The sequence below is a fragment of the Crassostrea angulata genome, chromosome 8 (assembly GCF_025612915.1).
Source record: "Crassostrea angulata isolate pt1a10 chromosome 8, ASM2561291v2, whole genome shotgun sequence".
Taxonomy (NCBI): Eukaryota; Metazoa; Mollusca; class Bivalvia; order Ostreida; family Ostreidae; genus Magallana; species Magallana angulata.
Genome location: NC_069118.1, coordinates 31,601,614 through 31,624,494, shown reverse-complemented (window position 1 = coordinate 31,624,494; position 22,881 = coordinate 31,601,614). Strand labels below are relative to the sequence as shown.

At 31.6% G+C, this 22,881-nt stretch overlaps 1 protein-coding gene across 2 annotated transcripts; it reads left to right on the top strand.

Annotated features, from left to right (window-relative positions):
- The first annotated feature begins 634 nt into the window (after window positions 1-634).
- LOC128159619 (copine-8-like) lies at window positions 635-22,439 on the top strand. 2 transcript variants are annotated; one of them, XM_052822767.1, is made up of 20 exons: window positions 635-771; window positions 3,669-3,756; window positions 4,296-4,399; window positions 5,164-5,203; window positions 5,485-5,561; window positions 6,060-6,091; window positions 7,530-7,558; window positions 12,962-13,065; window positions 13,527-13,631; window positions 13,815-13,856; window positions 14,224-14,299; window positions 16,150-16,203; window positions 16,789-16,850; window positions 17,662-17,817; window positions 18,218-18,290; window positions 18,718-18,845; window positions 19,268-19,370; window positions 19,898-19,955; window positions 20,280-20,353; window positions 20,957-22,439. In XM_052822767.1, the coding sequence occupies exons 1-20, from the start codon at window positions 695-697 to the stop codon at window positions 21,110-21,112; spliced, it is 1,638 nt and encodes a 545-aa protein (XP_052678727.1). In that variant the 5' UTR covers window positions 635-694; the 3' UTR covers window positions 21,113-22,439. The 2 variants fall into 2 exon arrangements, with proteins under 2 accessions (XP_052678727.1, XP_052678726.1); XM_052822766.1 differs by having other exon boundaries at window positions 17,659-17,817.
- The last annotated feature ends 442 nt before the right edge of the window (window positions 22,440-22,881 follow it).

The following is a 22,881-nucleotide window of genomic DNA, read 5'->3' as shown; positions in this document are numbered from 1 at the left end:
TCGATCCTATCTATTATGTTATATAACACAACACGACTGACGTAATAGTAATTTTGGGAATTTTTCAGCCATATTTGGGGGGGGGGGGGGGGGCAGTCAATTTTCAATTGGGAATGGGTCCAGAACACGCAACAATAGGATATTATGCCCTGTTGAATAGAAACAAAAATTATTACATTGAAATCCTTATAGACAGTACTACATGTAGTTCTAGCTAGTAATCGCTAAAGTAAATATACCTGTACATAATATTAACCGGGTATATTGTTATTTGATGTTCAAGTGAAAATCCATAATCAAATTATATTTCATCTTTATCTAGACATATCATTTGAATTAAATCATGTACATGTAGTCTGAAATTATTATGCAAATAAGACCCTATGTTTATGTCTGCTCCTTCATAATTTGTGTACCTTATCATAGCCAATTTAAGTGAAGTTCTCTACCATTAAAGTTAAAACCGGTGTACACTTTTCTCTAATCAAGTGCAAAAGTGTACACTTTAGGTGTGCCGTATTGATGCAAAATTCCCTCGCGGGTTTGTCGGGTTAGTCACACTCCAGAAATATCCATCGGGATCGTAATTCAAATAATATCAACGAAAATTAGCTAACTGACATACTCTGACTAAAATTCATATTATGATGATTATCTGAGGTCCTGTTGTTTGAATAAGTACTGGCGAGGGAAAATGACAACCGCAGGGGGATTTCAGGCGGGGACAGCGGTGGTTCCCGCTACTCAGGTGGAGATCAGCGTTCAGTGCAGGTAAGTGGCTCAGGTCAACCAGTGATAGGGTAAGGCTGGGTTCGGTATTATTCTGACCTATTCTCATTGGAAACGTGGTCAAGCATAGCCTTCGACGATAATTGATGAAGGCTGCTCTAGCCCACTGCTCTATAAAAAGATGCGGTCAGTTGACATCACGCACATTGCACCCATCTACATCTACATAATTATGGTAATTTCGAAAGTAAGATTTTTCGTTTTACCTTCTTGATTTAAGAAATGAAGATAATAATTTTTCTGTTGATCGACGTATCAAAGAAAAAATTGACCGGAAAACTTCATCAATGCGCGTATTTTGGAAATTCCCGTTCTATAAATAGTGTTAGATCAGAACAGTTTAGAAAAGTAGATCCGGCGAAAATTTTATTGATGCAGGTTTCATTTCTTAAATCAAAGAAATTTTTCGACCAATCAGAAGCGCCGATGTCTCATCAAACGAATAAATATTAAATGATATTGAAATCAACTGAAAATGCACAAGTCCGAAATATCTGACGTTTTCCTTGCTTTAATGATTTTGATATTTTACATGCCATATTTTGGACTCGAAATGTTCTTATAATGCATAATCTTCCCATGCAATTTTGAAAATCTGTATCTGAATCATTTTTATTTTGGAATAAAAGATCTTCTACCAGAGACATATACATGTATACATGTACGTCCCTGATATCATGTGAATTTATTAGTATATTTTAATAGGAAAGTGTGTGACTTATTGGTCCAAATTAATGGACAAGGTACAAAGAAGGTTTTGCAGAAAAGGGGGTTTATATTAATTGAAAGGACCTTTAAATACCCATAACACCTGAGGAGTCGTATCTAAAGATAGACACATTACATAGCGGGTATGTTCTGTATGTAGGCAAAATACAGAAACATTTTTCACAATTTTTTACCAAACACGGCTCTAAATATACAGTTAGGAAGATAACCATATACATGTATATGTTCTGTATTTGGATGCTAACACAAAACAATTTGATTTTTACTGTCCAGCTTGTTTACAATATTATTCTTTGGAGCTACATGAACATGATGAATTAATCCGATTCTGTTGTTATAATCATGGCATATATATAAATAGTATATTGATATATTTGACATAAAAAAATGATGTCTGACAATTTTCTGATTTTTCTCTTTTGACATTCAAAAGTTTACTTTCGGTTTATCCTGCCGCGTGCTACAAATAGTGAAAGTGAAGAAGAGAGCATACAACAATATTTTCAATGAAAATATAATCTTTGATTATGTAATATGTGGGTTTTATTTTTTTTTTTTAGTTTTTTTTTTCAAATCAAAAATGTACCATGGACATGCCATGATAAACCTTACAGTTCAAAACAAAGTCTTAATCATTTGATTCAATATAGATGCATGCATGCACAAACATATTAAAACGGCCAGTATCAGTAACAAACTATGCAGGTTATATTTTTGGGGGGTATGGGAGTGGAATCTTCTAGCTACATTTTTGGTAATTTTTTTTTAAGGTGTCGAGCTAATGCTCAGTAGCCTTCTAGCGATCGTCTGGATTGGCAATCGTCAAAATTCATGCTCTGCACCGCCTTTTTAATGCGCATAAAAAAAAAGTTTCTTGAAGTATTAAACGTATTACAAGATTTGTATTCCTTATATTCAACTAAATAGTGTACAAAAAAACCAACTTTGCCTCCCTGGTTATTGACAAATCATTGCATTAGTATAATTTGCTTAATTAAGAAATGGCAGATGAATACAATAAGGTGCAATGTAAACATTCACTAAAATATTATTTAAGTTTATCGCTTACATTTTGATTGGAGACCGTGCCCGATAGAAATAAAATTTGATATTTAACAGGTGTCATAACAGTATTTCACTGAAGGTTCACGTCAAAACATGGCTGAGCCAAAATAATTCCCGAATTTTCCTTTGAATTCGGGCGTTTCCGCATGCGACAGGAGCTGATTTTTTGTATGAGATGAAAAAAAATGTGTAAGAGGTATAACTATCCAATTTTTGTAATAATGCGAGGTCATTTGAATTTTTGATGCTTGTTGTTTCCGGAGGGGGGTGAAAAGGCCCGGGCTTGATTTTCAAGCACATGTGTAACTTCGAGTTAAACAAAGTCTCACGCCTTGCTGGATGCACGTGTGTATTTTGCTAGAAAATTGTAAATGAAGTGTTGTTTAAAAAGATGTCAAGAGGATTTTTTCCAGAAGTTTGTTTTGAATTTTTAATCTGTACGTAAAGTTGTGCAATTTTGGTAAGAATATATAGTAAAATTTAATACTGTAGTGACACCTGCAATTTATTTGTTATCGGGCATGGTATCCAAAATAATTGTAAGCGATAAACTTATCTATAGATTTTGTTGCAATTCATAAACACGATAATGCAGTTGGTTTGGTCGAGCATTTTAGATAGCCCGTGTTGTGGATTTGTTCGTAAACAAACACAGCATAGGTAATCTTGTTTCAAACGGGAATTGAAATAAATAAAAGTATGTTTTATTATTATAATTAGAGACACACTGTTAATGTATTCAAATTATGAGCCTGAGAAAATTGTGCAAAGACTTTTTAAAGCAGAAAGAAAATAATTTTTTTTTTAACTTTGAAATTTCTTCTATTTTGTAACCATGATGAGTTATTGTATTATAAACGAAATATATCACTACCCTTTTTATAACGAAAGATACTGATTATTGTTTTTGAAACAGCACAAAACGTAATTTATTTCTTTTTTTTTTATTCTAATATTATTTGATTTACGACAATTAGTACAGAAATTCAAATTATTGATATCATTCTATATTATAAAAGAAAATGTCAGCTCGACGCCTTTGTGGCCGTTCCGGCCTTTGATTTTTATCTTACGTTTACTTTCAGGAATTTGGCAGACTTAGATGTCCTATCAAAATCAGACCCTATGTGTGTAATGTTTATGAAGGATATCAAAACTAACACATACTATGAGGTAGAGTACAAATTCTTATCAGAGATGGACCATAAAATGTATATATACATGTACATGTAGCTGTTGACCTGGGTTTAAGCAAAATGGTATTTTGAGTACCTGACTGGAGCATCTTCACTAGCCAAGGTTTTTAAGTCCACTTTGCTCCAGTGGACCGAAAACCCTTGGCTACCGAAGGTGGACTAGAGATGCAGGGTTCCAGAAAGTCCCATTTTAATCTCAAATTTACAAGAACATGGTCAACAAAATGTCAAAATCTGTATACATTACTGTAGATTCATAATTAAACGCGAGGAATCTTTAACATACAGGAAAAAAATTGATGATTTATTAAATGCATTGCTGTCAATATCAGCCAACTTAAACAAATGAAAAAAAAAATGAGACTAAAACATCTACACCAAATTATTTCTTGTGAAAAAAAGGAATAAAAGACCAATCTACTTTACTTGACAATTGTGGATTACGTACATTACCAAACAAAATGATATATAATGTATATATATATATTGTAGTAATGGTCCCATTTTCATTTACAGCTTGGAAGAACAGAAACTCTGGACAACCAACTTAACCCAGATTTTGCCACAAAATTTACTGTCACTTACTTTTTTGAAGAATTACAGAGCATAAAGTTTGAGATGTGAGTGGACATTTTATGACTTCTGTATATAGAGTACCGTCAAAGTGCTTATTTACACAATTTTCACTACTGGATTGCGTTTTACAAATTTAAAGAACTTACGACCAAATTCTTGAATGCTTTTAATTGCAAATTAATCAATGTTTTATTCTATTGGCTGTAAAATATAATAATTGAAATTCAAAATAGTTGTAATTAAAATCAATGGTTTTATATTATTTTTTTTTTTCAAAGACAATTCCATGAGAGTCAGAGACTGAAAGTATTTCTTTTGTAAAACGCAGTCCAGGTTGTTGTGCTGTGAGCTTAAAACAGTGTAAAATACACCTGTGCATATGGAAAAAAAATCAGAACTTTAGTGAGGTAAATCAGGCAAAGATCTGCATATTTGATACCCAATGCATTCATAATGTTTGACTATAGAAAAGGCGTACATGTATTTCACGGTCAAAATATTATATGACACCGGTACTTGACCACCAGCATGAATAAAGCGTTACCACTTTTAAAGTAGGCCTTGGTAAAGTAGATCGAGATGCCATTAATCTGCATGGACACTTAACCCTCTCGTCATTTATTTTTAATGGAAAATGATATTTTTAAAATGATGTACATGTATAACCAAGTTTTAAAAAGATGAATAAGATGTATCGTTCACAGGTCATCTAGTTTTAAAACAAGTTTTTGCCTTGCACACATACACCGTGCTCAATAGTGACATATACATACTCATCAAATACTCATTGATGTTACTTTTTTTCCAGATATGATGTAGATTCTGCTTCTCGTAACTTGAAAGAACATGTAAGTACTAGTCAAGGATATTTTTTTAAAAAGAATTAAATGCATGTATTAAAAATACCTTATTCTGCTCTATGCTGAAGAGTTTCTTTTTTTTTTTTTGATTCTCTGCATGTTCTTAAAAATTTGATAGAAAGAAAAAAAAATGTCCTCTAAAAAATCAGGGGTCCAGAATCCCGAGTACATGTTGCAGTGAGTGGACTCAGGACTCCCGACTTTGTAAGGATGTGCTCATGCTATTCTGACTGGCTGTACTGATTTTGAATGTTATTAACCAATTGCAGGATTTTATTGGAAGTCTGGAATGTACCTTAGGAGAATTGGTTGGAGCTCCTGGGGGAAAATTGGAGAAACCTTTGAGGTAAATAGTTGATGAAGTAATACTGTTTATCTGGTTTTTTTTCGCATGTCACAAAATTTGCGAAAATGGAGAAAATCTGATACATTTTTAATTTGCGTCAGTTATTTTTTGCGATTTATACAGTTTCTTATAAAAAATGATACAGGATAAATTTTCTGCGTATTCAATTATTTGTGATTTAAAAGAGATCGCGAAAAAACCCCCCAAAATTAGATCATTGCGAAAATTACCAGATATACGGTAAATAAGGACGCCATCATTTCCGGTATACATGTACGGGTATGTAAAGTCATAAAACTGGTTTGCTTGTCCTTTTCTATAATAGCAGCAACTAGGTAAATGCATTATTTCTTGCCCTGCACATCGATAATCTTAAAATAAATGTACGTGTCCAAATATTATCTTGTTTTTATGAATAATTCATGCCCTATTACTATTGGTCCCTTCACACTTTTGTGAAAGAAATCACATAAACACATGGTCTTTTATTATTTTCAGAGGCCCAAGGAGAAGCAATGGAACCATATTGGGTAAGTTTTGATGAAGTAAATTCTTTTTGAATTACCGGTATTCAATGACAACAATGTATGAATTCTATTTTGGGAGGAAAAGAGTTGGTCTACACGATAAGTTATTGAAATTCGGAGGGTTGGGGTTTTAGAATTATGTTTTTGTGCTCTAAAGAAAATTATAACCTAAAAGGAAGTGATAAAATTCCTCTGAAAGTAGAACAATTAAGGCTTTTTAAAATGTTCTTTGCCAATGTTTTTGTTTAGTTTTGATGTGCATGCTAAACCGATTTGGATTATAACACTGCTTTGTCAGCCCCCTTCCTCCCTCCTTTTTTTTTTTTTTTTTACAGCAAAAGAGACAATGAAAATTAATGTTAAACTTATTATAATTAAATGTCTTTACTTTTCTTTGAAGATTGTTTTTTTTTCATATTTTTATTTGTAATAAACAATCGGTGGTTTTAGATTTATTAAACTAAGTCTTGTATGCAAATACATGTACAATCATATAGAACATTGATGTGGAAAATACATGTACGTAAGCGATTTTCCTACTGTATATAAAGTTTCACCTATAGGTCTTGCATCATAGTCTGCTGCTTCGTTAATCCTAGGTAGGCTTTGAGCCTTTAATACCTTGTAGATGTACATGTCAGATATCAATTTTTGTTTTTTTTTATATTTTACATTCTTTGGGAAAGGTTGATATTAAACATATACCAGTTAAGACTATTTTTTACATTTGAGCCACTTTTAATTATATTTATCACTAAGTCATTGAAACTTTTAAAATGAAAAACGAGAACACCCCCTCCCCTCGCAGTTTTGAACAGAAAATAGATGTAATTTAATACAACAACATATTTAGACCTGAAACCATCTTTAAGTAGAGAGGTTAATATACATGTATTAAATGACCAATATAAAATAACTTTATGGGTTTTTTTCTGTTTCATGAATTCAGTATTTATGATTTTAAAATGATGGCTGGGAAAAGAGGAACTTGTTAGTTTTGAAGATACTTAAATGAAGATTTTGTTATTCATATGATAACTTTCATTTCGAATTCCTTCATGAAAGTATTAAAAAAAAAAAAAATTGAATTAAAGAGCATGAATTATTCGTGAAAGTTAACAGAGAAAATTTCAATTAGCTTCAATTAGCTCAATTAGTTGATAAGTAAACTGAAAATAAAATATTAAGATGAGAGTTATCACCGGGTTCCTGATAACTCATGAAGTGTCCAATTTTTGGGTAATGCAGAAAAAGTATGGGTAGATAAATTTTGTGTAAAAAAAAACTGTTTTGCTTTTAAGGTACCAGACCTTGTATGACGTAATTATATTGCTGCAAAGCACTGACCATGTGTGATTGTGTCAAGTTTTTGCTTAATAGCTGTAATTATACTACATGTACTTGTTGACTGACTTTGTGTGTATGCTTGTCTGTTTTGCAGTCCGAGCGGAGGAGCTCAACAAATGCAAGGTTTGTTTTTTTTTTTTTTATCTTTTATTAAAATCATTCTTCATCACAAAACATACATATTTTGATACTCGTATCGTATAAATATATCTTCTGTGTAATAAGCATAGTTTTACATGCATGAAAAAACAACTATTGTTATACATATTAAATCTATTGTACAACAATTATAATAATTAGTATTCATCATAAACATACATCGTATTACTGTATCACATATCATATATCAAAAATATGGTACTTCATATACTGTTTTGAAATTATAGAAAGTTTCCAACATTTTTATAAAAATCGTTTTTATTTCTACCAATACTGGTGATAATTACATTCTGGAGAAAAAGAGTATTTTTAAGCTTGTGCCTTAGGTCTTGCTCACACATTCTTTCTTTCTGAATTCTACATTTCATTTTATATTTATATATTGTAAAACTAATGAAAGACAAAAAGTTATTCAAAAAAGAAGTTTTCTCACTAATTTCATTGTAAAAACCTAGTACAACAATTTTCCATGTGACATCAAATTTTAAGTACATGCTTATTCTCTCCCAGAAATGTTTGACAATTTTGCAATCATACAAAAGGTGTTTTATATCCTCGTTAACATTGCACACTTCGCACAATGGAGAGACAGCTTTGTTCCATTTACTGACACATACATTATTGTTCAATATACCATGAAGGAGTTTGTAATTAAATTCTGAGATTCTTTTTTCATATATTTCTTTGATTTTTGCAATATACACATTTTCCCATAGACATAATGTGTCGTTAAAAACTTTTCTCCATCTAATTTCGTATATTGGTTTTTGAAACTTTTTATCAATAAACAATGAATAGTAAAAATTACTTTTAACATTGTTAACTGAATTAACGGTATTGTTTCGAAATAAAAAAGATACACGATGCTTGATTTTGACGTATTTTGAATAGCTGCAGTCAAATTTTTCTTTATAAGCTTTAAATGCTTTTCTAAGCATGATATATTCACATAAGATATTGTTTTTTCTAACCAGTTTTTGTGTAAAGTACATCATATCATAAAACTCTCCATTTTCATCAAAAATATCTTTAACATACAAAATTCCACTTTTTATCCAATTTTCAAAACATAGTGGTTTATTTTCATACTGGAAAAGGTTATTGTTCCATATAAATTGGCTCAGGAATTCGTCTCTATTTAGCGTATTCACATTTTTTTGTTTTTTACATCTGTTAAAAGCTGAAAATACATTTCCGTAAAAAACAGGAAGTTTCAGCATTTTGAAAAATGATGATTCCAAAAAGTTGTATTCTGTTGTTTTTAAAATATCAGAGATAGTAAGTTTATATTGTCTCATAACTGCACTAAGTGCTCTATGTATAACACTGTTTTCATTTAATATTCTACTTATCCATGATGCTTTAGCAGCATGAAATTTGCTTTCAATATCAATAACACCTATTCCACCTTGTTCAATTTTGCCAATTAGAGTATTTCTTTTAATTCGGTCTCGCTTTTTCCAAATAAAGTTATATATAAGTTTAGAAGCAGCTTTAAAAAAGTCACTTTTAGGGTTTTCTAAAATATTGGCATTATATAATATTTTTGATATTGCTAGGGTATTGACTACAGTGCATTTACCAAATATGGTTAAATTTCGTCTTTTCCAGACACTTAGTATTTTTTCTAGTTTTTCTAGTTTACTTATCCAATTTTTTTCATAGCATACAGTTTTATCATGTCCCAGGTAAATACCGAGCGATTTTATACAGGTCTTTGTTATTTTTATTCCATGTATATGAGAATCGTTGGAATACATATCGATAAATGAACCAGTTAACAGACACTCTGTTTTTTCTAAGTTAAGTTTAGGTCCAGCAACCTTACTAAATTCGGTAATTGTTTCTATTGCTTTTCTCAAAGAGTTTGTATCTTTTAGCATGTTTGTACAGTCGTCCGCATGTTGAACGGTTTTAAAACTTAAATCATTGCAAGTATCATTTTTATTCAGAGTTAAACCCTTAATATCGTTATCATTTTTAATTTTAATTGCTAATATTTCAATTACAAATATAAATAAGAGAGCGGATACAGGACACCCCTGTCGAATTCCTCTATGCATTGTGCATGATTTCGATATCCAACCATTGTTTTTAATTTTAAAGACTGGGTCATTATACAATGTTTTTATCATTCCTATAAATTCATCTCCGAAGTTAAACTTTTCTAACGTTTTAAACATAAAATTATATTCTACTGAATCAAAGGCCTTTTCAAAATCAACAAAGAGTAATATTCCATCTAAGTCGTTGTGCATGTAATATTCAAAAACATCAAGTATTAGTCTAGCATTTTCTCCAATATAACGTCCTTTTATATATGCACTTTGCTCACGTCCTATCAATCTACTTGCTATTTTTTGTAAACGATTAGCTAATACGTGTGCAAATATCTTATAATCTGTGTTTGTTAAGCTAAGGGGTCTGTAGTTTTTGGGATTAGTTTTTTCTCCTTTTTTGAAAATTAAAGTCATTATCGCGTTTCTTTGTGAAAAAGGCAATATTCCATTTTCTATACTCTTGATTAGAGATTCATAATAGATATGTTTTATATCATCCCAAAAGGCTTTATAGAATTCTGCCGGTAAACCGTCTTGTCCGGGAGATTTATTATTTTTCATATTTTCAACTGCAGTTTTACATTCATTTAATGTTGGTATTTCATCACACATTTCCTTTTCATTATCACTGATTTTTCCACAATTAATACTATCGAGATAATTTTGAATATCAACTATATCAATATCATTGCTTGTATACAGTTTATCATAAAAATTCATAAGAACATCTATTATTTCTGTTGTCGTCGTATATTCTATTCCATTTTCATCTTTTATTTTGTTAATCGTATTATTTGTTTGTTGTCTTTTTTCTAGATTTAGAAAGTAAGAGGTACTTTTTTCCCCTTTTTCTAACCAAACAGATCTAGAGCGAACATAAGCTCCACTGCATTTTTCCGCATAATAATCATCTATTTCTTTCTCTAATAAACGTTTATAGTTCATATTTATTTCAGAGTATTGCTGAGATTCTAGTTTTCCTATTTGCTTTTCAATGAAGTTTATACGATTTTTCTTACTTTTAGCCAAGTTCTTAGAAAAGTTTATACAAAAGTTTTTTATTCGTATTTTAAGGTGTTCCCATTTACTTACAGGGTCTTGTATTTCTGTTTTATATTCTCGAATATATTGTTTTAGTTGTTTGCAAAAATTTTCATTGTTAAGCAATGAGGTATTTAGTTTCCAATATCCTACGCCGCTAGGATTTTCAGAGGTACATAATTTAAAAGTTATCCCCATGTGATCTGTTAATCTATTATTTTCTACTTTGGGAGCTTTTCTTATCATGATATTGTTAAGTATGGAACATAAACTATCTGAAAGGAAAACATAGTCTATTCTACTTTTTGGGACATTATCTCCATCACACCAAGTTAAACCTTGTTCGGATTTTTTTCCAAAATATATCCAACTATCTTTTAGACTAAGAGTTTTTAAAATTTTCTTTAGAATATTAACAGTTTTATCACTTAATTCGTTGTTAATTTGGCAATTAAAATCACCACATAGTACAACATTATCTAAGTTTAGAGAATTTTTATTAATCCAAGAAATTAATCGTTTGAAAAAATCAGCCCTATCTTTTTCGTTGTTTGGGGCATAAATATTCACCAAAGTTACCACTTTTTCATTATATCTTATGTTGACTAATAATCTTCTACCGTCTAGTGATTTATGGTAATTGATAATTTCTATATTGCTATTTTTCCTGAGTAAAATTGACACTCCTCTGCTGTAAACTGATTCTGAATAGCAATTAATTATTTCACCAACCCATCGTGAATTATATATACATTCTTGATTTTCTACAAAATGAGTTTCTTGTAAAAATATTACATCATATTTCACATCATTTAGCCAATCAAAAAGAATTGTTCGTTTTTTGTACGTATTTAAACCTCGAACATTTAATGAGAAAAAAGTTAATGTCATATCGTTCATAGGTTTATGAGAGTTACATTGCTGACTTACTACTGATTGTCACCCTTGTCGCACTTGTCGTTCTTTTTTCTCTGCCTTCGAAGATCTTTTAGAAAGTCTTCAATGTTCGGTTGGCCCTCGGCCGATGCTCCTTTCCGGGGTAAGGAAGAACTCCTGAGCTTCCGGGTGTGTTTGTTAGCCAGCTTTTGGTATAAGAGTCCAAGTTTGTTTTTTCCAGGCCATTTGTTGATTTTTGTGTATAGGGTGGCCTCTTTGTCCAGACCAGTCCCCCAGAACATGTCGAAGGTTCCCTCGGCAAATGTGATGCTACCATCGAGTTTTTCAAGGACAGCCTTGACTTCTGCTATTTGATCAGCCTTTGCAGTAACGATCTCCTCCATTACAGTCTCTTTATCGTCACTCCATCCTTGAGGGTCTTTTACTGAATTGCCAATCCTTTTAGCATCAAGGGCTGTTTCTGCATCCCTCACCTTCTGTGCAGCATCCGTGTTCCCCGATCGAATGGCCTTTGTGAGCTGATATGCGTGCTCCGCTGTTTTGTGGTGCTCCCCGAATACGCGAAGATCGCAGGGAAAGAAGTTAGACAAAGGGTTGTCATGGCCTTGGAAAACAACCACATTATCAGGGGATTCCTCATGATGTCGACAATCGGAAGATCCAGGCGCATGACCGGGTTCCTTACACACTCTGCAGACCTTAGGGTTTTTGCATTGCTGTTTTCGGTGACCGTTTTCCCAGCAGTTAAAGCATTGGGCTTTAGGATCATCTACGACTTGGTTATAATGATATATACGGCATTTTAACTTTGCACATGTTGCACTCCTAGGGAGTGATTTGTTGTTAGGGAAGGTTTGTTGATTGATGTAAAGTGTAGAGAACTATATCAAATGAGCATGCATCCTATCCAAAATTCCAAAACATTCAGAGCATCATTTGTTTAGATCTTGACATTGAATTATGCATTTTTAGTTGATATGACACAAAATGAACACAATTTATGTAAATCTTATAGGGCAAAATTGTATCAAAATTAGTATATATCCCACAAAATACAATTAAATTAATTAAAAGATGTTATATATTAAGTATTTTATCATTCATTACTGTGACAAGTGAGAGTTATCTTTCCTGTCAAAAGCACATTGTACCCTAATGAAAATAAAAGTACATATATAATTATATATATAATCTTTCTCAATCATCTATAATAATTGCTGAGTAAAGTTGAATTTACAAAATTTATATCCAATGTTCAAAAGCTTTTTCAAATATTGATGCCTAATGCTGAATTTTAGTTAAAGAAAATGTTACAAAGACATGTAATCGAGTAAATTAGTTAATTATATAGTAACATTTGCTCTTTCAGGAGGAGATAACTCTCCACTTTCGAGCCAGTCATCTAGATAAGAAAGATTTCTTTGGGAAGTCTGACCCTTACCTACAGATATCCAGAGTCAATGAGGATGGCAGGTTAATACCGTCGTACATAAAATGCATTATTAAATATATGTCATATTACATGTAACTGATAATAAGTATTGCAGTTCATAATGACATAAAAGACACATCGTCCAATGTGCTGTCAGAATAATTGCTTTTTATAACATCATGTTCACAGTAAACCATACATATATTTTTCTTTATATGTTTGCATTATGATGTTTACTTAGTTTTTTTCTTGAAATTTTTATAAGTCTTAGAGCAGTTGTATTTATTGCATTATGAATACATCTGAAGGTGAAACATTGTTAGTTTAAGCATTGATTAAAATGATGGATGATGATCTGTAAAACATTTTTGTTTTTGGATCTACCATTCAGAGCTATGCATAAATCTTTTCATTTACTTTAATCTTAGATTTGATTTAAAAATAAATTCTAGCTTTATACTCTCTGTACATGTATAAACATTCTTTTTGGTTTCTTTTCCAGTTACACAGTGGTACACAGAACAGAGGTCGTGATGAAGACCTTGAACCCTACCTGGCGACCTTTCATGATCACTGCAAGGTCATTGTGTAATGGTGATTACGATAGGTAAAGGAGACCTTGACCCTAATAATGTTTCGTAAAGTTATTTAAAATAAGTTATGCTGATTGTGTAACTATAATAGTTTGAAAAGAAAGACCTTGACCTTGAAATTGTGAGCCAAATCAACATATTGTGATTTGGAAATATTATATAATAACATGTTTTCTAATGATATTTTGTCTTTTCAGGAGCATCAAGTTTGAATGTTTTGACTGGGACAGTGATGGAGGGTGGGTAGTTTGTCCATGTATATTGTATTGTCAAATTCCTTAATTTGATGTTCTTTGAACTAGGGACCCTGTGATTAAAAGCAGGAACACATGTAATTATAAAACACAAGCTTGATATCAGAGAGAGAGAGAGAGAGAGAGAGAGAGAGAGAGCTTGATATCACAGAGAGAGAGAGAGAGAGAGAGAGAGAAAGGCTATTTAAAAAATATATTCTAAACAATTGTACAAACTTATCTGTTAGGAGTTGACACATGTGTATGTTCTAGCTAGCTCGTGCACATGAAATCTGAATGACCTTTTTTATCTGATCATGTATATAATGTAAGTGTGTGAGTAAGAGAGACATATTTTGTTGTTTCCATCTAGGCATGATTTCATAGGAGAATTTACAACAAATCTACGAGAATTGTCAAGAGGACCGTGCTCATCTAATATATATCATGTGAGAGACTTTATCATTTTCTTTGATTTCATAAGACTTGTATGGAACTTTTTTTATCATAGTTTAAGGTAATTATCCATACGTCACAAAACAACGTCTGACGTAATTCACGCGTTATTACGTTTTTTCCGTGCCCGATCTAATCGAAACGTAACGCTACGGTGTACATGTGTTTCAAAACAAAAAAATCAAGCTGATCTAGAAATCAATTCAAAACAAATCTAATAAAAATCCTGAAAACTGCAATCAATTAGCCTATTACTCAGCGAAATGAAAATTTGACTGGGTTGTGTCGATTGAGTACTCGTTTTGAAAATATAGACCGCTTACTTTTGTCCTGCATAAACATCAATTCATTACAAGGCTGAACTTAATCCAATTCTTTGAACATTAATCCCTGAAAGTCCATATACATCCAAAATGAAATCCTGACCGAGATCTATATATATTCCAGTGTATAGATAAGGGAGATAAATACACAAGGGGAAATAATTTGACTGATTTCATCTTTATCCTATATTCGCTTAGCAACGAGCATAGATATATTTTCAACAACAAAAAATGTTTTTAGAATTAAAATCATGCACTGAAGAAAAGTTATTTCATTTTAAGAACAGTCTTTAAAACCATTAAAAAAAGGTTGAATAGAGGTTCTGTCTTAAAGGCATATCAGGTAGTTAGCATTATCCACGCGTGTGACTGCAATTTCTAAATACCGATCTCGATCCATAATACTTACCGATATCCAAAGATACAATCTTTTGCGGTTTAAATAATACAGATTAATCAACAGTTTGTTTAAATCATGTTTTCTAATTAACAATAATTTTAACATATTTTTTAGAATGATGAAATAATAAACCTATGCACAATTTAAATTTTACGGATCTTTTTTCAAAATATATATTTTAATGATTTTTACCCAAAATACGCCCATTGTGATCCTGAAAAGGCCGGTCCCTTGGGTAATTTTATTTCCAGTTGATTAAGGGCGTTAAGGTTTAAATAATATCAAAATTTTAGAGAATTCTGTACATAAATAAAATTATAAGAGCTTAAATTCTCTTTGAAAATTTATTTCATTTTATCTCATTTGTATGCGGATTTATCTTTTTTTGATAAATAAGCAAGTGTAACATAAAAATTTTTGATTTGAAATAATAATTCCTTTATTTTACATAGGATATAAGTCAAAAAATGATTTTGTGAAATTCAAATTTCAGGCTTAGGCTTATATTCTCTATGTATGAAAAAGCGCCATTTTCTGCAATCGGTTCTATTTTTAGCAACGACCCTAGCTCTTATAATACCGATGGACCACCCAACAGGGTAAAATTTGATGAGAAGATATCCTCAGATACATGTTTGAAAAATATGAAAAAATTCTGTACGCATTTTATTTATCTAGTGGGGTATGGACCATTACCTTAAAAGGGCTAATTTTTTTTTCACAAAGTTACATGTAGCTCATATTGATGTACTGAAAACAGGGAAATATTCGCCCCCATTTTATTTTCACCATTTTCGCCCTCGTTGTCATCGGGCGAATTTAAAACAGGGCAAATATTCCGATGCCTTTAATTATTTTCCTTTAAACACAACTGTTTCTGGGTAAATTCAAATATGGGGCAAAACTGTTTGCAAGTGTAGAAGGGTGAAAATTAAACGGGACGAAAAGAACCCTGTGTACAGTACCGGTTAATGTATGTTGCTTCTTTAAATCTCTTTTAATGAATTCTTAATGCTGAACACCAATGTAAATATCCCTGTTGCACAATTTGCAAATCCATATCTGTCCTATTTATGAATTACAGATCGATGCAATCATTTTCTGTTTCTTTTTTGATCAGGTCATAAATCCAAAGAAACAGGCAAAGAAAAAGAAATATAAAGACTCAGGGGAGGTAATTAATAAAGAAAGGAAAAGAGCAAGGCATATTGTCAATAAAAATGACATGAAATCTCTTAACTGTGAACCAACTTTTATGAGTGTGTGAGTAATTTTCATGCATGAGGTTCACAAGAGACCTGTCAACGTTGATATTTCTTGTTATGAAGCAGTCCCAGTTGTCTCTGGCATCTTAATTTTGAGATAATCTACATCTTGTTAACAAATTTTATTCACCACAAATCAGTTTAAATCCAGTTTGACATGCCAGATATATACATATATGAATGAAATAAATTTAAAGAAGGCTAAACTTCAGGAATTTAGTATAATCAAGCTGTTTTAAAGAAGAATTCAAAAGTTATGCATGTACAAGATGAGTAAGATTTAATATAACTGTTATTTATTCCTCTGCTGCAGATAAGTTGAATTAATGTGTGTATATGAAATCGATATTAGTTGGACTTATTGCCCAGGTGAGCAGTGAGTTTCACAGAATTTTATTTACTAAATACAATGGAGAGGGTAAATTAGGGTGTAAGAACTTGTGCCCAATCCTATTGTACAGGATTGCATTAAATGATGTTCAAATAAATTACAGGTGACATTACTGAGTTTCAAGTCAGAGCAAGTTTGTTCGTTTTTGGATTACATACAAAGTGGGTGAGTACTAGCTTGTGAAACACATTTGAATGATTTTTGAAAAGTAGCAAATTATGGCCAATTCTGGGTTTTTTCCCCCGTTTTAGATCATTTTGCATAGGATTTTTCAATGCTAGGTCATGAAGTCTGAATGTCAAGGACTTATAGGTTGAACATTTATCGATAAGACATAGGATGATTAAGTGATTATGACTATACAATTTCTTGAGAATCCAATGCTCGACAGGCATCAGACTTGGTACACATTTCAGTTATTACTGATTCCGAAGTAAATGAACCATATTGATTTTTGGAGGTCACAAGGTCAAAGGACAATCTACTCTGGATTTAAGAAGACATTGCCGAAACAATATCTTGAGAAACCTTTGCTTGTCAGTACATTGTGAAGAACACTTTGACTCTATTGATAGTGCCTAAGGGGGAGGGGCACATATTTTTGAAGAAAAAAAATCATTAATTATTCTTCTTACATTTCCAACACACATTCAAGGAATTACTTATAACTATGATGAGACAACAGTTAATGTATATATATACGTGTATGTACATTTTAACCGTAAAATTTTGCTAAGATTTGATAAGAATTTTACAATTTTACCTCACCTATTAAAACTTCGCTTCATCCGAGAATTCGCTATATCCATGTTTGTACTAAACGAGTTTTACTGAACATGATTATAATTTTTCTGTGGCATAACATGTGACATAGAACTTTGCAATGGCATTGAATTTCATTCTGATTTGAAGATCACTTATCCTGTAGTCTAGAATAAGAATTCAAAACTGTAAGTGAACTGTTTTGTTTCAGTAGCACAGAGATGAACTTTACAGTAGCCATAGATTTCACAGCCTCCAATGGTAACCCTACCTCTCCCTCATCACTTCATTACCTGAACCCCTACGGAACCCCAAATCAGTATGCAGCAGCCATTCAAGCTGTTGGAAACATCATTCAGGATTATGATAGGTATTGACGCAGAATTATTTTTTCCAAAGATTTCGATATAAAAATGCTTTGGGTATGCTTTTCAGCTAATGTTTGGAATATTTTATTCCCTTCAAGATTAAGATAGGTACTGACTCAGAATTTTTTTTCAAAGATTTGGTAAAGAAAAATTGCATATGCTTTTCAGCTAATATTTGACCAAATAATTTTCATTGAACAAAGATTGGCAGTGAGGAATCAATCAAAATACTTCTGGTCTTTAGAGAGTTGGATGATGGGGAATTATAAACAATATGTTTAAACTTTGTTTAAAATTCTCTGCATGGTCATGCTTTAGTATTAAATAAATGAATCGTTTTCAAAATGATTTATTCACTTTTGCTATAAATGATTCATAAGCATTTAATGATATCTTTTTCAGTGACAAGCTGTTCCCTGCTCTGGGCTTTGGGGCCAGGATGAGCGATGGTTCTGTACACCATGAATTTGCTCTGGTAAGGTCCAAGCTTTGTGTATATAGTAAAAGGTTTCCTATTCTTGTTATTAGAGAAATGGATTAAGTTGCAGAATTAGAGAACGAGAAATAATAGAGCTCAAAAACCAATATTTTTGCAAGTTCATTAATATTTAAATGCTTTGTATTTCCGTTATCTTAATAAATTATAATTACTGATAGTTAAATTTTGACTCGTATTTGAAATTCTTAAAATAAACGTTGAAAATGTATGAAAGATGTGCCAAATTTAAATAATGTCTTGAAATAGTTTTTTTTTTCAAATGATTGTTTACATACAGAAATCATCAGCTGATATAATTTATATTGAATACGATTATTTTTCAAAAGGTGATGGTTAAAGAAGTACATGTATTGATGAGCCCTGGATCATACATAATTATGTTGTTTCATTTCTTTTTTTAAAGAACTTCAACCCTTCCAACCCCTTCTGCTCTGGTGTGGATGGAGTTCTACAGGCGTACTACAACTCCCTTAAGAATGTACAGCTGTATGGACCCACCAACTTCTCCCCCGTGATCAACCATGTTGCCAGGTTAAAATCATTTACAGTAACTGTATAATCATGTGGCTACTTTTGCTTCTTGTTTTGTATCGCCCTTCTACACTTTCGTACTGTTTTGCCCCATCTTGAATTTGCCTAGATGCTTATATAATAAGCACAGTGACTCAAAAATTGTTTTGAATTTGCCCAGACTTAAATTAGATTTTCCCACCGACATCGAGAGAGAAAGGGGCGAAAACAAAATCGAGGGTGCCAAATATTTTTCAGTATTAAGTATTTTTAGAAGTTGCTGAAAAAACCCACATTTATATCCTACATGTTTCTCCATTTATAAGGCTGACAAACATTATTCATTTGTTATTGAAATACTTTATGTACATGTATATGCTTTTGTCAAGACGAAGACCCACTTTCCCTCTAAAATTAATTTTCTGTTCTTTTTACGTCTGAAGGTTTGCTACAGCAATTCAAGATGGCAGCCAGTATTTTGTTTTACTTATCATCACCGATGGAATCATCACTGACATGCAGCAGACACAGCAGGCCATTGTTAATGTAATAATTTATTTTCAATTTGACCAACATGATTATATTATTCTGAATCAAAAGTAGTTTGTGCAAACTGGAATGCATTGAATTGACATGTGCGTAATAATACCAAAAAGATATACACATGTACTGGTACACACACAATGTAGTAGAGAGGAGGCAAAGTAAATGAAATCTATTTTTAATTCCTTGATACTGTGGAGTCATGCACTATCATATTCCTCCAACATGTTTTCGCCTTGATAAATCAGAAAAAGTAGAATGTCAAATGATGTACTATAAGCCAATGAACATTATTTCCTTATATGAATATTGGACCTTATCGGGTATACATAGTCATTTACTAGTAGGTATTTTTTGAGACTTAACTTTTCACCACAAGTATGAAGTGTTTCTTGAAATTAGAATGATAACTTGACAGCCAAATGTTCCTTTTGGATATACATAATTTTATATATGTAGATGTAGATTGTAAAAATTGAAGACAAGGGTATAGCTTTGTTACCAAATATTTTATTTTATCATTGTTTTAGGCTTCCAGACTTCCCATGTCCATCATCATAGTTGGTGTTGGCGATGCAGATTTTACCGGTAGGCATTTTATCGCAGTCTTACTAGATTTTATTTTCCACCAAAGTCGTCCAGATTAATACTCCATCTAGCTATTAAATACAATCATGAACGGCAAAGTAATAAGTTTTGTCATGATAAAAAAAAAAGAAAATCTCTAAATAAATATCTCTTTACAAGCAGGTCAGTATAAATGTTTTTATACTTCAAAATAATTTTGAAAATCAAGTTGGGAAAAAAAGACATATTTTTTTTAAAACAAAATTATATAATTATGAAATGATTATAAAACTGAAAAAGAAATTACAAAGTTATAATCTTGGTTTTTGTATTGCTCTGTTACAGCTATGGACATTTTGGATGGTGATGATGTACGACTTTCTTACAATGGAGTGTATGCCGAGAGAGACATTGTTCAGGTAATGGTTTTATTTCTTTCTCTTTTATGTCTCTGATAATTGAAGATAAGGGGAGTTTGATACACTGTACCTGCAGATATTTTTTCTGTTAACTCTGTTTTGCCTACCTGAAACTCAAACTGACACATATGCTTTGAACTATACATGGCATCTGTATTTATCATTTATCACACAGTAAGAGTAAGAGAGCTAATTGTGAAAATCAATGAAAATCGAATGAAAGGTCAGAGGTCATGGTGCAGTGGCATTGGAACCAGATTGAAAGTGGGGGTGCTAAACTTATCAGAAATCTTGAATCGTGTCAAGCAAAAAAAAAAAAAAAAAAAGGAAGAAAGGATAATGGTTATGGTTATACATGTGTATTTGTTAAACGTTGAGGTTCCAACGCCTATGTTGTGTCTCACAACCTCATCTTGCTTTGATAAATTTTAAATTTTCAAAGATCAAGTGAACTCCTCTGGCTTTATTTTCTTATATCTTTTCGAGTAGAGAGATAATATATAAAAAAAAAATCTTTTTGAAAAAATATTATTCATAAAGTAGTAAGTGTGTTTTCACTTTTGAGAAAGCAAAACTGTTCCGACACCATAATTTCATTGACAGTTTGTTCCATTCAATGACTTCCTCAGCCGTGGAGACATGGCACTCAGTCAAGCAGCCTTGGCCAAAGAAGTCCTCGCCGAAATTCCCGACCAGTTCTTGTCCTACATGAAGAAACACAACATCAAACCAAAGCTGTCCGCCACGGCTCCACCCTGAGTCTTCTGTCTTATTTCAAAATGCTCAAATATTGTTTTTAAATTGATACTTGAACTTTTTACATGATTTTTTTTATATGTGAAGACTTGACAATTTACCTGTATACTTGTATATTGAATTGAATATAATTTTAACGATATTTTAACCAACTTATGGGTGTTACATTGACGTACAGATACCCAGTTAAAAGTTACAGTAACATGTATAGCTATTGAAATTTTATTCCCAGTGTTTTTTCAGTAATTGCATTGCTCATCATATGTAAATTTTGCATGCTGCTAGTTAGTGTTAATTGTTTTGATGTAATTTCAACATTTTGAAATGAGCAGGGTAATTATTATTTTTTTTTTCTTTAGAATGAACAGCATTACTTGTTTTTGACCAGGGGCTCACCACTAGCAAGATCATTTACTTTGGATCTCTGCAGATAAAATATCTTAGAAAAGATTAAGGGGGCAATATTATGGTACTGTTGTGAAATGCAATAGTATATTTAAGTGCAATAATTATCAAATGAATATTATGTAAATTTTAATGGATTGCACATGAAATGTACAAATGGATAATCTTCTCATCATCTCTAAAAATAGGTCAGATCTTTCCTTCTTTACATAAATCTTTTCATTCATATAATGGTTAATAACTCCCAAAGCATATAGTGCTGCTGTTTAGAAATATATGGATCTTTGTGCTTTCTTTTTCAGTATTAATGTGCTTTAATGAATTTTTTTTTGTTAAAATATACCTTACATAGAACAGATCTATGAGGAATATTCTGGACATCATGTTTAAATTTCCAATTTAAATCATTTTGAAATAATTGCTCTTCATGATAAGTTTTGTAATTTTACTCAAGTAAAAATTAAGTACCTGTTCAATTCAAAAATCAAGTACCTGTTCAAGTCAAAAATAAACTACCTGTTACTGCTCCTTATATATGGTATTACATTTGGACTGTGAAGCTAGACTAGATTAGTACATTTAATTCAATTGAGTAACAGAAAAGCTAGGGTGGGTTCTTTAACACACTTATATCTTGAGAATAGTTGTATAATCAAACCTTATCATATCGTATGTTGTAGAAATAATGCTTGAACCCATGCTTGAACAAGAATATTTTTTGTTTAATTTTATATTTTTACTGACATACATTATGAATTATGATAAGTGGATGGAATAAGCAGCATATCACTTTAGTTTTACTTTTAATTATCCTATGAAAAGTTTTTTTTCTTTGTGTAACTTTGTTATCATTTTTATCCATGTACATGTACTGTTAAAAAAATAGTGTTTTTTTATTATTATGAAAATTAAAAAAGTAAATGAATTTTTTTTTTTGTATGTGTTTGTATGCATTTGTTTTAAAATTCAATTCTTACTGACATGACATTATACATCTCAAGACAGTTCGCTGCAAATTAAACGGTAGTCACAGAAATTGTATATATACACCCCTCCACTGGCAACCAAATCATTCCTTTGGACCCGCTTTGGAGAAAAAAATTCTGGATCCGCGCATACAAACATAAACGACATTGAGAACAATATATTTTGGAGATACTATAACGTTATGATATAATTTAAAGTATTTGACTCAATGACAAAATGTTAAGTATCACAAAAAAAAGAAAGTTAAGCATACGAAACATGTATTGTACTGAATGTCGATCAGGCAAACAAATGACAATGGCGATACAATAGAGATATTTCCGTTCACAATATAGAGGAAACTTGAAACAGATCAAAGAAAATATGTCGAGTCAGCTAAG